Source organism: Oncorhynchus nerka, linkage group LG6, assembly GCF_034236695.1.
Source record: "Oncorhynchus nerka isolate Pitt River linkage group LG6, Oner_Uvic_2.0, whole genome shotgun sequence".
Lineage (NCBI taxonomy): Eukaryota > Metazoa > Chordata > Actinopteri > Salmoniformes > Salmonidae > Oncorhynchus > Oncorhynchus nerka.
Genome location: NC_088401.1, coordinates 47,377,974 through 47,391,398, shown reverse-complemented (window position 1 = coordinate 47,391,398; position 13,425 = coordinate 47,377,974). Strand labels below are relative to the sequence as shown.

The 13,425-nt window shown below is 46.1% G+C and overlaps 1 protein-coding gene across 1 annotated transcript in view; it reads left to right on the top strand.

The window, feature by feature from the left end:
- Nucleotides 1-13,425, top strand: part of LOC115130023 (slit homolog 3 protein-like) — a 236,498-nt gene that overhangs the window by 136,167 nt on the left and 86,906 nt on the right. Inside the window, exons 5-6 of the mRNA XM_065019593.1 lie at nt 3,464-3,535; nt 9,507-9,578. Coding sequence (XP_064875665.1) covers nt 3,464-3,535; nt 9,507-9,578 — 144 coding nt within the window. The remainder of the gene's footprint in view (nt 1-3,463; nt 3,536-9,506; nt 9,579-13,425) is intronic.

Below are 13,425 nucleotides of genomic sequence, written 5' to 3'. Positions count from 1 at the left end.
CTGCCAGCTTGTCTGGACATGTGAGGCTTTAATGGAATCAATAGGAGATTTATAGCAGCCATCCTGTGAGTCAGAAAGAGGAGGGTGAAAGGAAAATAAAGTTAATGAAATTTGCAAGCAGATTGTCAGTGTCAGGAGACTGATGCACTCCCTCTCTCCTCCCCCACTCCAGAAATGTGTGTGCGTGCGTGTGTGTTTGGGGATGAGTGTGTGCTGTTTGTTTTGCGTGTGTTTGCGTGTGTGTGTGTGTGTGTGTTTCCGCGTGCATGTGTGTTTGAGTGGGTGGGTAGTGTGGATATTACTCTGTTTGTTGTCTGTGTGTCCTTTTAACTCGGAGGCGGGAAGCCAATTTCAGCCAGATGATAGTATCGTCTCTTTGAAGGTAGAGATCTGACTCACCTAAAATAACATGAGACACGGAGGATACAGACAAAGGACCCATGCACCATGTAACAAAGCGACATGGCCTCCCAAGAACACTGTGTAATGTGCTGCTCAACAAGGATTGGTGGGCAGATGTTTATCACAGATTATTAGCGGCAGTATCTCGCCAATATCAAAGAACATTAGCAATGAGATTAAGTGGGTGAGGTCTATATCTGCTCAACAGATAGCAGAACATATAATGTGCTATTATATTACATTCATTACAGACCTTCTCTCCTATATGATTTACATCATACATGTTGCTGTGGGGTTTTGGGGAGAACTTGTGATGTCCTCAGAAGTTGTGGCAGATACACCATTTATGTGGCAGCATATTGTTGATTGCGCTAACCGCATCCAATCCGATTCACGTGCGTGTGTGTGCGTGAGGGTTTGAGGTTGCTCAAAACCGCAGAGAGAGAGAGAGAGAGAGAGAGAGAGAGAGAGATTGTATTTCATAACGGTTCTTATTTAGCTTGGATGATTTCATTATTTATTTTCCCCCTCTGTAAGGATGGAGAACACACAGCCGAGTAAACAAAACAAGAAAACATTTATTAGAACTGGGAGAAGCCGCAGGCTCTCACTCTCTGTCGCGCGGAGAGGACATAATGGACCTGAGGCCCGCCATTCATGAAAAATGTAAACAAAACAGACTAAAAGAAGAATCAGAAATGGGAGAGAGAAAATACAAAATGAAGTATTCTTTATCCGTTTTGCATCTGTGCCATCGACGTCAGAGGGAGAGCAATGGGTAAAACGGTCGGAAGAGAAATGCATTCTTACCCAATGTGTCGGCGGTATAAACACGGAATACATTTTCCGTGCTGCATGTTAAAGTGGCGTATTATGAGTTACGCTCCTTCAAATGTTTGCCTTCTTTGTACATCGCACATAGTTTGAGTCAAAGGTACACAAAAACCCCATGCTGTTTAGATCAACTCAAGGAGGAATTGGAGATTTGTGCGTCTCTTTTCAAACAAAGGCCCCGGCCAAAGAATGCAAGGCTGTTGAAAACGTCAAGAACAATAGAGCTGGACTCAGGTTGAAGCTGTATATTAGAACACACTAATTAAGATTTCTGGCACTAATAAAACTGGATTGGGCTCCCATTTAATAACATACACCCAATTGTAATTGAAGGTGGTGGTGGGAGGGGGGTACCCAATTAATGGTGTTATTATAATATCCTGAGAGGAAATTGCTGGCAATACTCTGGTTAATTCATAATTATAGGCTGCCAGAAGGAAGAAGGAGAGAGGTTAGGTTAGGCCGGCCATTGTGTTCAACTTATTGATCCGGCTGAGTGAGAGAGTGAGAGAGTGAGTGAGTGAGTGAGTGAGTGAGTGAGAGAGTGAGAGAGAGAGTGAGAGAGAGAGTGAGTGAGAGAGAGAGAGAGAGTGAGAGAGTGAGTGAGTGAGTGTGAGAGAGTGAGAGAGAGAGTGAGAGAGAGAGTGAGAGAGAGAGTGAGAGAGAGAGAGAGTGAGTGAGTGTGAGAGAGAGAGTGAGTGAGAGTGAGCATGGGCTGGCAGAATTCCACAGTGTTTTTGGGTCCTTGCCTGATTATTTACCACTGGAAGTGGTTGTAACAAGGTCAGTGGGGTTGAGCTGGAGGTGAGAGAAACACACACCTGTTTAGGCGAGGTGCTGGCGGGCGGAGTAGAGAACACTTGAAAAAGAAAAGGAGAGCCGCACACTCTAGGAGCTCAGATGCAATAATGTAATAACCTCATAACCAACATTTCAACGGACAAGCTGTCTTCATCAGGGTATAATGACAAACACTGCGGGTCACTAGTTTATATAGTGTCAAAGGACACACGCAGGTGTCTATAATCATTTCATTGGTTCATTTACAGATATAAATAGAACATACAGTAAATGGATAGCATACGATCATAGATACATGTTGGCTATGTAGGTCTACGAACATTTACAGTAGCAAAATCACAATTATCACAAGAATGGCTTCAGATCAAAGTCTACGTTGAGACCGAATGGAGCAGGTGTCTTTAAATGAAAGATCCAGGCAACCTCTCGTTGTAACAATAAATTGTCGAGGTCCCCGCCTCTCCTCGGGAGCGTGACGTGTTCCATGCCGGTATAAGGACGAAGTCGATTCCGCTTCCAAACAGTGGGTACTGTACGTCGAGTTTTTTGCACCTAATGGGAGCTGCGATGCGCCGAGATTCCTACTTTTAATTCGCGCCTCCTTTTACCCACATCATTTTTACCACAAGGACGAGTTGTAAGATAAATAGCCGCCTTAAGAGGAGCAGTCAGTCGGGTTAAGCCCACCGGTGGACTCTCTCTGTTATGTGGATCAGACATGACCGGCAGACAGACACCCTGATTATACCCCCAGATATTCCCTATCTCATTTGTTTCCTCCCTGCCCAGTAATTGCATTCTGCTTTTCAAAATGATGTTTGCCGACAAGCATCTACAGACAAAACAAGGCTTCATAAAGTTAAGCAAAACCATTGTGACATGTCCAAAGTCATTTGGCTCATAACCGAATGCATAGAGGGAGAAAGAAAACTGTCAGGATTATAAGGTGGTGCCATGTCTTAGTTTGCGAGTGTTCTTTTTCTCTGTCATGCGTTCTCAAGTTACTCAAACCCAATGCCGATTGCTTCATTTCTCCTGGAGAATAATGGAACCCTATTGAAGGGTTCTTACTTGAGTTAAAAATGTTGAAATGTTTTACATTAAAAAAACGTACACACACACACACACACACACACACACACACACACACACACACACACACACACACACACATAAGAGGGAGAGAGAGGGGGATCTGAGAGGGCAGAAAGAGAGGAAAGGGAAGATATGACGTTTATGGTTTGTAGAACAATTAGATTCTAGACTTCAAAGGGATGGCTATCATTACTCCTCAGCAGAACGCCGGAGCCCCAGAATGCTCCAGAATGCCCATATGTTCTTAACCGCTTCGCCTCTCTGAAATGTGAGTTGGGCCTTCAAACAACCCCCTAACATTTCATCTTTGTCTTTATCTTGTGCTCCCCAGAGACCTCAGTGAAAACCAGATCCAGGCAGTTCCTCGTAAGGCTTTCCGTGGGATCACAACTGTCAAGAACCTGTAAGTAGCCACACTCCATCCTCCTCTATCTTCCGTATATAGAAAGCACTTTAACAAGCACCTGGCCTGGCTTCTCTGTGAAAAACAAGTGTGGAAAATGTTCTTTGTCAGAGGATAGATGGGTCCAGGTCTGTTGGAACAATTATCTAGTCTCCCGTCCGATCATTAATTTGTCTGTTCGTTTATTCATGCATTCTAATAAATAACACCACAATTAATACACTGACAAATGTATTGCTTCTGCTTAGGGAATTACAACTCAGGTTGTCATCAAGCCACAGTAAGATGGCCTTCTATTTTAATTTCGTTGACAGGATTCACGCACATGGTTACTTCGGTTCAGTATTAGTGGTGAGCTGCTTCTGATTTGCATGGAGTCTGATGATATTATGATTAAAATCACGCCCTATCTCCAGACCAGAGCCAATTGTACGCTTCCTCACACATGTTGCCCGGTGATGGTTTTGGGCAGAATATCAGAGAGAAAGAGAAAGCAATTCCCAGCCAATGGCCGCCATTCGTCGCCCAGAACAATAAACACTGCATTCCCTAAAACTCAGTCCCAAATCAGCCAATCAGAGGAGGGCTTATCGATGATTCACTGCAATTAATAGAGAGACGTGTTGTTGAGTTTAGGCTTAATGGGCCGACCACTGTGTTTGGAGTTAAGATCACCGCTTGTATGTAAATCAGCCAGATTCGGTCTGTTCCTTTTCCCAGGGTTGGGTTGTAAGTCAGTCTAGGTGGTTCTGGGTGGTTTCCTCCACTCTCCGATCATCAGCATCATCCACTTTCCCTTTCACGTGATAGACTGCGTCCCAACAGGCACCATATTCCCAATAGTGCACTACTTTTGACCAGAGCCCTATGGGGGAATGGGGTGCCTTTTTTGGGACGCATCCATAGAACGAAACCTGGCTTGTCTTTCTATATAAACTCCCTCTTAATGTTGCCGGCTGAACTGGGGTCCCCTCAACAAGAGAGAGAGAGAGCTAGAGAGAGAGAGAGCTAGAGAGAGAGAGAGCTAGAGAGAGAGCAAGAGAGAGAGAGAGAGAGAGAGCAATAGAGAGGGAGAGAGCAAGAGAGAGAGAGAGCAAGAGAGAGGGAGAGAGAGAGCAAGAGAGAGAGGGAGAGAGAGAGAGAGAGAGAGAGCAAGAGAGAGAGAGGGAGATAAAGCAAGAGAGAGAGGGAGAGAGAGCAAGAGAGAAAGCGAGGGAGAGAGAGAGGGAGAGAGCAAGAGAGAGAGGGAGAGAAGATAATAGAGAATAAAGGACAGACCGGAGTCAGCTGGCCTCCATTACCTACCAGATCTCCTGTCCTGTCCATGCCTGTGGTGCTATTGATAATCTGCAATCCACCAAATAAATAGAGCCACACAGTGCTTTCTATTCCCGAAAGAGAGTGTGATAAAGTAAGGCATCTCCTTTAAGGACATGAGTCAGAGGTTCATGTTATGCACTGCTCTGCGTGGAGGAGCGACAGTCAGCCAGGTTGGCTTTAAAGCTCGGGGCAGAGTAATTGCGTTTGAAAATAAGTGGAGTGCCTGTCTGTTTGTGTTAGGGCACCGCTGCCACTCAATGAGGCTCCCCTCCACCGCCCTCTGCCCCTCCCCCTCTCAGATTCAGTTAACAGAGTGTCACTCACAGCCCCCCCCGCCTCTCTGACCCTGGCCAGATGAAACCCCCCACCCCCTCTCTCTCTCCTCACTCATCTCCACAGGTCAACGTGTGTGAGAGGTGCCCCTCCATCTCCCTGTGTTGCCCCCCCCAACCAAAAAAAAACATGCTCCGTTCCCTCAAACGGTTGATGAATGGAGAGCGAGCTGCTCATTACTCATCAAAGAGAGAGAGAGAGAGAGAGAGAGAGAGAGAGAGAAAGAGAGAGGGACGGGCAATCACAGCAGCCTCGTCGCCGGGTTGGAGCGTTTAGCACAGTTCTCCAGCTGTTTGCAGAGCACACAGGAGACAGGGAGGAAGGGAGACAGTGACTGGTTGCCTGAGACTCTTTAGTAACCCCCATCCGTCACCACCACCCCACCCCCCCATTCCTCCTCAGGCACCTCCGCCCCAGCACAGCAAGGTGACTCCTGATTTAATTGCCGAAACAGTCCAACCCTCCATTTTCCTCCCAAAGAAAAACCCTGACAGGTCCCAGTTGGCCCGTGCATTGATTTTCTCATATGCTCTCCCCTCTTTATCCTAATGCCCTCCTTTTGTACTACAGAAGTAGGGACACACTGCTCTCCCCACACTCGTAATCCCAACCCTGATATCCTGGAGAAATCTTTATTGGCTACTGAAAACTGGAGTGGCATTAATTTCACTCAGCTATCAGATTGCCTTTCTTTTCCTTTAAAAAAAAACTGCCAAGAAACTGGCAGAGGTTGTTATTCTAATCTGCTCTCTCAACAAATGAGACAAATTTGTCACAAATCTGTATATGTCAGAGCAGACAGGATCTTTATCTGGGGTTTCTGGGCCTGCCGCCCTTGGCTGGCTTCAGCTAAGTGTCAGCTGCCACACACACACACACGCTGCTTACTTGACTACTGTATCCGTCTATCCTACACACAATTGGCCAATCCACAGTGTTGTCCATCAGCAACAAAATGGCTGCCCATTGTAGGTCTTATAAGGTTATCTGCACATAACATAGACATTATGTTGCGATAGTGGCAGTATAGAGAGGTCTGTCAGCCAGCAAACCAAACCTCCACTGGGCTGACAGTGAGTTATTGGACATTTATGAGACCAGTGCATTGACATCCCTCTGATTCTAAACACTGCGGCCTCACTAATGCTATATCAACTAAATGCAAGGTGTGATTGAGAGTCCAGTTCTGCAGCTGGTTGGGAAAACAATGCATGTGCATAATTTATAACCCCCCACCCTCCACCTCTGTCTTTCACTCCATGTTCCCCTACCCAGAATGCTGCGTCCGCAGCTCGCCGACTGCTTCTGGCGCAGCTTACCTGACTGCGCCACCACACAACACTAGAAGCACCGCGGGCACACTGTACCGCTGTACCCAGGCCTCTGCCCACTGAACCACGCTACGGACACCAACACACAGCTCCTAGGCTACTGGGCTCTCACGTACAGAAGGGTTCTGCAGTGTCCCCTTTGTCCAAGTACACACAGTATTAGTAGAGAGAGTCTTTAGGCCTTGTGTCCACGTCCATCCACAGAAGGACACTGGCTAACCACTGTCTGTACTGCCCTCTAGCTGTGCTAATCAGGACACGGTAGCTAGCTGTGGATTGGCTGTGTGATTTATCTCCATCTGTCCATCCCTTCCTCCTGAAGCCCTTCAGCGTCTCCGTCACCCCAGCCCAGTGACAGCGGAGTTGCTGCTATAAGGCTGTGTCCCGAATGGCACCCTATTCCCTGAACTATATAGAGAATAGGGTGGCATTTTGGGACGCCGACCCTGTCTGTTAGGGACTCCAGCTCCGGGCAGCCTCACTCCACCGCGCTCCCCACTCCCTCCACCACAGAGACGGATCCTCTCATTCACTTCCTGTTGTCTTCGCTGATGAACGTCGATCAACCGGGTCCCCAAATTAATTAGGAGGTTTGTGGCTGTTGGTTTAGCATCCTGCTCCATCCTTCCCCATGACTGATTAATAGGGCTGGTCTGAGTCGGTCGGTACTGTTAAGGACTGCTCCCCTCTCCCTTTTTCTCGACTCTCTACCCTCTCTCTCTCTCTCTCTGTATCTCTCTTTCTCTCTCTCTCTCTCTCTCTCTCTCTCTCTCTCTCTCTCTCTCTCTCTCTCTCTCTCTCTCTCTCTCTCTGTATCTCACTCTCTCTCTCTACTCTCTCTCTGTATCTCTCTTTCCTCTCTCTCTCTCTCTCTCTCTCTCTCTCTCTCTCTCTCTCACTCTCTATGTATCTCACTCTCTATCTCTCTACTCTCTCTCTCTCTCTCTGTATCTCTCACTCTCTCTCTCTGTCTCTGACTCTATCTCTATCTCTCTCTCTCTCTTTCTCTCCTTTTTTCAAATTCCTCCATATGGGGCTGGGAATGCAGAAGCATCAAACTGCCAATACTGCTTAAGACTGGGATGATTAAAGGCCGACGTAATTAGATGGAAGGAAATAAAATGTTGGACTCTCATACCCCCCACATAACACCCATTACACATACACACAGAATATGTACGCACGCACGCACGCGCACACACACACACACACACACACACACACAGCTATCCTCCCGCCCTATAATTCACATGGGATTAATAGTGGTCCTGTGATCCCTAGAAGGTAGCCAAGTGCACTAAACTGTCAGTCAACAGAAATAATCTCTCGTGATATGATGGTTGTTTAGAGCCTAGAGAGTGCAAGCTGAGCAGAGCCAGGCATTGTACTCAGCACGTCTTCAAGGTGTTTCCTAAAATGGAAACCAGATGTAAAAAAGGGTTGAAAAAAACAAAAACAGCTTTGATCACAGTCTCCTCCTCCCTTAGGTTTGTCAGGTTTCACATGATAGAAGGCACAGTGATGCCGAAACGTTGGTGTTTTACCCAGTAAATGACTCCGAGTTTATAGTGTGTGACTCTCTTTATTTATTTATACAGTTCACATGATACTCATTTACTAATTATGAAATGGTTTCGTAGACATTTTATCATGAAGTTAGATTAAGCTCGACAAAGCATGCTTCCAATATGTCATTTGTAAGAACTGTGCCATAACATCGCTTGTTTCCATCCTACACAGATGGTCGTTTTCCTTGTGAATATTTCACTGGGAATGTTTTATACCCAAGTGTGAAGGAATAATCTCATAGGAGGCGTCAACCCACAATCTGTCGGCAGACATTGTAATTCAACATGTTACCTATTTCATTTCCTCTCTGGGGGGGGGACGCTTTCCAAATGGACGTATTGTCTCCACAGCTAAGAGATAAGGACCAGACAGGAAACAGATGCTTTACTAGAGGAGAGTCAAGGGAAGGGAAGAAAAGAGAAGATAGAAAGCAAAGTGAAAAGGATTAGGGAGGGAGAGATGGGGAAGAGAGGGAGACGGGTCTAGGAAGAGGAGATTAGCGGAGGGAGATATGTTATTTTATATAGCCTAGAGCAGAAGATGCATAGGCTGTGTTCCGTAACAGGTTAAATGTCACAGAAGCTTTTTGGAGACTGGATAAACGGTCTGGGAGAGCGTTCTAAATGTCTGCCCTTTGTGGTGCCTTGTCTTCCATCCATCTCCTTTTTGGGGGGCAGAGAGAGGAGAGGGGAAGGGTGGAGAGACTGGGGGTTGGGGCATGGGACTGCATACTTAGACCTGCAAATGAAAGTAAAAGGAAAAGAAGGAAGAGGGATGAGTGCTCTGAGCATTGGGAGTCCGGGCTGATTTACGAACCCTCTCCTTTAATTAAATTGTTTCAGTGACAGAGCCGGTAAAAGCTCGTAATGGATTGGCTGCTCTAATGTAATGAAATTACTCCCTTTCTGACTTTCAAAAAATAGAACGGTAGAGGGGTGGGAGGAGTGGGAGAACAGGAGGGGGGAGGGAGAAAATGCAATTAATATTTACAGAGAGTTGACAGACGGGGTGGGCTGTATGCTTTAGCCAGCCTCCTGTTCACTCTCCTTCTGTCTTTCTCTCAAACTCCCCTCCTCCCTCTTTCTCTCTCTCTCTCTCTCTCTCTCCTTCTCCTCCACTCACGGGGCAGCGTAGAGAGTGAGGTGATAGGCTGCCGCCAGACAGGCCACTTTAGCCAGCTGGTCCTTTCCTTTCCTAACCTGCCAGGCTGCAGTGAGACAGAGGTGAGCGCTGAGGTCTGAGTGTGTGCTGTGCGCTGCCTGGCGACAACCTACTTACCACCAGTCCACCCCAGCCAAACTCATCCCCGGCCACCGGCACTCTTCCTGCAGCCCTCACCTCCAGCAGCCCCCTCCAGCCTCCGCCTCCACGCCTGCAGACAGACCTGCCGCTGACTCCTGTCTCTAATCTCTCCTCAGGCAACTGGACAGCAACCACATCAGCTGTATCGAAGATGGAGCCTTCCGAGCCCTCCGCGATCTGGAGATACTGTGAGTCCCCCTCCTCCTCTTACCCTTCCTCCTCTCCTCTCATCTGCAGGGACCTCTCCTGCTCTTCCCTCTTCTCCACCCCCCCCCTCTCGCTATCTCTCTATCTCCCTGTGTTTTCTGTTGAATGTCCTCCAAGGGCAGAGTGTGTTGCATGTGAAGCCGCAGCAGCGCGGCGTGCCTACCTGTGCATTCTGCCAGCGGCAGCGGTGATGGTGTCATCCTCCTGACGTGTTAGTCTGTCTGTCCGCCGCGTGCCTTCTGTTTCTCCGCGTCGACTGTGTGACCGCGGTTTTGGACAGGCTCATTTGTCGCTCCGTGCTGCACTGTGACATTAAGCTGCTAGCTAGTGCCTTGCAAGGCGCCTTATTTTGCTTGTCACTTTTCAACGCACCCCCCCTGTCCCCCCGTCCCTGTCCGTGCACTGTTGCCCGTTGAAACGAGTTCTACGGTCGTCTGCTGTGGTGTGATGTAGGCATGTCTGGATATTCCAAAACATTCAGAACCTGGTCAGGGAATAGTGTCATGCATTGTAACAACTCGGTAGGAAAACTATAGGCTTAGCTTGTGTCCTCTGTCGTAGTGTAAAGCTTTAAACTAGACTCAGTACTTGGCCTGACAGACACTGTTGCATTTGGCTGGTGAGCTGCTGCTGTACTGTAGCACGGTGTCTGAAACTCTTCCCTGTGGCTGAGGGTGTTACTGGGGGGTCTGGACCTGTTCGGTCCGGACTGGTCTGAGTGCCGGGGGGGGCAGTATATACGTCCTGGTGCAGAGGGATTCACTGGAGGCACCTCCAGCCCTAGCACAGTGAAGATAGCCCAGGCAGCACTACTAAGGATATGATAGGACAGTACAGGAAAGTATTGCTGGGGGAGATAGACATTTCCCAGATACTAGCCCATCCATCAGCTCATTGGCAGGGCACAAAATGCAGTTGTCACCCCCCCCCCCTCCCCTCTGTTAGAGCAGGGCTCATTTTGTGACCAAGAGAGACATACAGTCAGTCAGACATACAGTCAGTCAGACATACAGTCAGTCAGTCTCACCCGCCGGCTTTACAGAAAACCTGCAAAAAAGCTGGTTGCTTTGTTAACACAGAGAACTCACTTGAGGTGCTCATATTAGGGCTGTGCTCAAAGGCAGTGCAGGATATGTTTGAATGAAGGATAGTAATCCTGCTGCTGGACTGGCTGTTCATTCTAAGCGTCCTCCTCCCTCTGCCCTGCCTTGGCTCATAGAGCGGCTAGCGATGGTTTCATGACCACAGCACAAAATGGCACGATGGAGATGAGATGGCGTTAGTCGGCTGAGCAGACCAGACATAAAAGTCAGCATGTGTGGATTCAATTTTCATGAACAATACTGCACCTTCCTCGTGCTCGACCAGAGCCCATGACGAAGCGGACGTCAGTGGAGAATGTGAAGATGTTGTTTAAAGATGATAATTCGCCCATATGTCCATGCAGCTGAAATGGAGATAATTGGACTAAGTGCTGTAGTGGTGGTATACACAGGCGTAGGTCGTATGCCCACTTTTTCTTTCTCAGTGGGCATTATGAATACTCACTTCTTAATCCCCACTGATGCGTTACCAAAGTAGTAACTACACTCAAAAATCTAAATGTCTTTGATTTTTCCCAGATCACAGAAGTCGTCTCCTGATGTGGTTTAAGCATTGTTGTGGACTTAGAACATAACATTTGGTTGTTTTCATTTTTTTGTGTGACTGAAGAAAAAAAATGGAACAAATCTGAAACCTGTGGATTTCTGACTCAGTTGACAGCCTAATTTATCTGTTTCAATAGTACGCCTACTATTAGCTTGCTAGCACGGTACGTCTTGGGTTGGCATGACTGTGAAAGACCAAAATGGGATTTATCATTTTAGAATACAGGTCACTGTTTCTCATATCATTTTTCACACAGGGCACCATTACTTCGCCGGGCAGGCCGTTTTGGGATTTTTTTTTGGCAAAGTTTGAGTACACCCACTTCTCCACGAACTACTACAACACTGATTTGGCTGGAGCACTAGGCATTGATTGCCTTCAATGTAATTAGGTTATGCACTCTTGGTACATTAGGCTTTTTCTTTGAGCAATTTTAGATGAAACAAAGTGTTTGATTTTATGGCAGTGTACCTACTAATGTAGGATCTTAATTTGAGCCCATTTGCTACAGCAGGTAAATAATGCTGCAGCAACAGGACATTTGGCAAATGGACATTTTTTTTAGTTGGGCAATACATTTTTCATTAGTGCAAATCAAGTCTGACATTTCAAAGTGGAAATTACATACTTTAGAAGCCTTTTTAAACCTAAAATACACTGCAAGTGCGGGAAGATTCTCCGCAACAAAAGAGTGATCAAATTAAGATCATACATCTGTAACACATTTTCCGAATAGATACAGTAAGTTCAGCGGTATCCAGCTTTTCATATTGTAATACTGTCATTCTCTTATCCCTGGATTTACGCTATTACTACAAGGTGGCGCTAAAAATGCATGAAAAGCCCAAAGGGCCTCTATTACAAGAATGCTAACAAAAGTAGTGCAAACTAATAGCAAAATCATGTAGATGCTAAATGCTAACTAGCGAAAACGAACATAAACTAATTGCAAAGACAAGCAAATCCAGCTCCTACAAGCATAGTTCGTAGCTACCGAATGTCATTTTCGGTGAGTGTGGACATTTACAAGCGAAGGTGAACGAGAGAAATTGTGCAAATGAGCAGCATATTGCAGACGGGAGAAGAACAAAGGAGAAGAACATGCAAGTAGGAACCACAGGGGAAAGAAATGGCAGCTGTACAGACAACTCATCCAGAGCTCTTTGACTTCTGACGGCAAACATTTAGTGGTGAATTGCATACAAGTGTAACTTCATCACCTCATGTGCGCTGCACAACAGAGACTCGCTGATAGATATAGAACGCTGTGGTCTCAACAGCTCCCGCCGTCTCCCGTTGTGCTATTTACAAACAGGCACGTGACTGGCTCGACTGTTCTGGGGATCGACGGTAAGCTTCGTAATGTACAATAACAGGTTAAATGAAGAATGCAATCTGCTTTAACTCCTAACGTGTATTGCACAAGTTGACTGCAGGTTTTAATTTAAAAAGTAGCTTCAAATATGACAATTGATTGAAAAACCTCAAATAAATCGTTTTGACGGTATTGAAAAACCATCCCGTGGCTTTTTCCAAATACTCCGGTATACGGTATATACCGTACCAGAAAGCATCTTGATGTTCAGGCCTATATCTATTGCCCAGTGTAACAGTGTAGAATTGAAATTACAATTGGTTCTTGTCCATGGTGCAGAAGATGCACCATCTCTCCTGATAGCTAGTGTATGTCAGTGTATTTGTACTTGTGCCATCTTCTAGCCTTTTGAATTGAACTCATAGATGAGATCCTCTCTCTTTCATGTGATACGATCAAAGGGTATCACCGCACTAAAACTGTTCCTTACTGGGTATTTTTTTTATTTATTCTTCTATTAGATCTGGCATGGGAACTATCGGTGCCTTCTAAGAGCCTGTGGTAAAGAGGGAAAAGCAAAGATAATGTATTATTGATGTAACAAATTTCTCCATGACCAGCCATGTTTGTTCCACATTGTCAGACCACCATGTTTTTACAAAGTATTTTGGAGAACAACATTGTTAAAAAAAAAAAAAAAACTGAAATATGTTGGTATGTGTTTTATCCAGGAGGGAAAACCCCCCAAAAGAACATTGGGAATTTTACAGTATATAAATAGAAACTGGTTGATGAAATGAATTTACACTCACAGTCAGATGGACACAATATTTTTTATTGAAGCTGTCAAGAAAAGTGATATA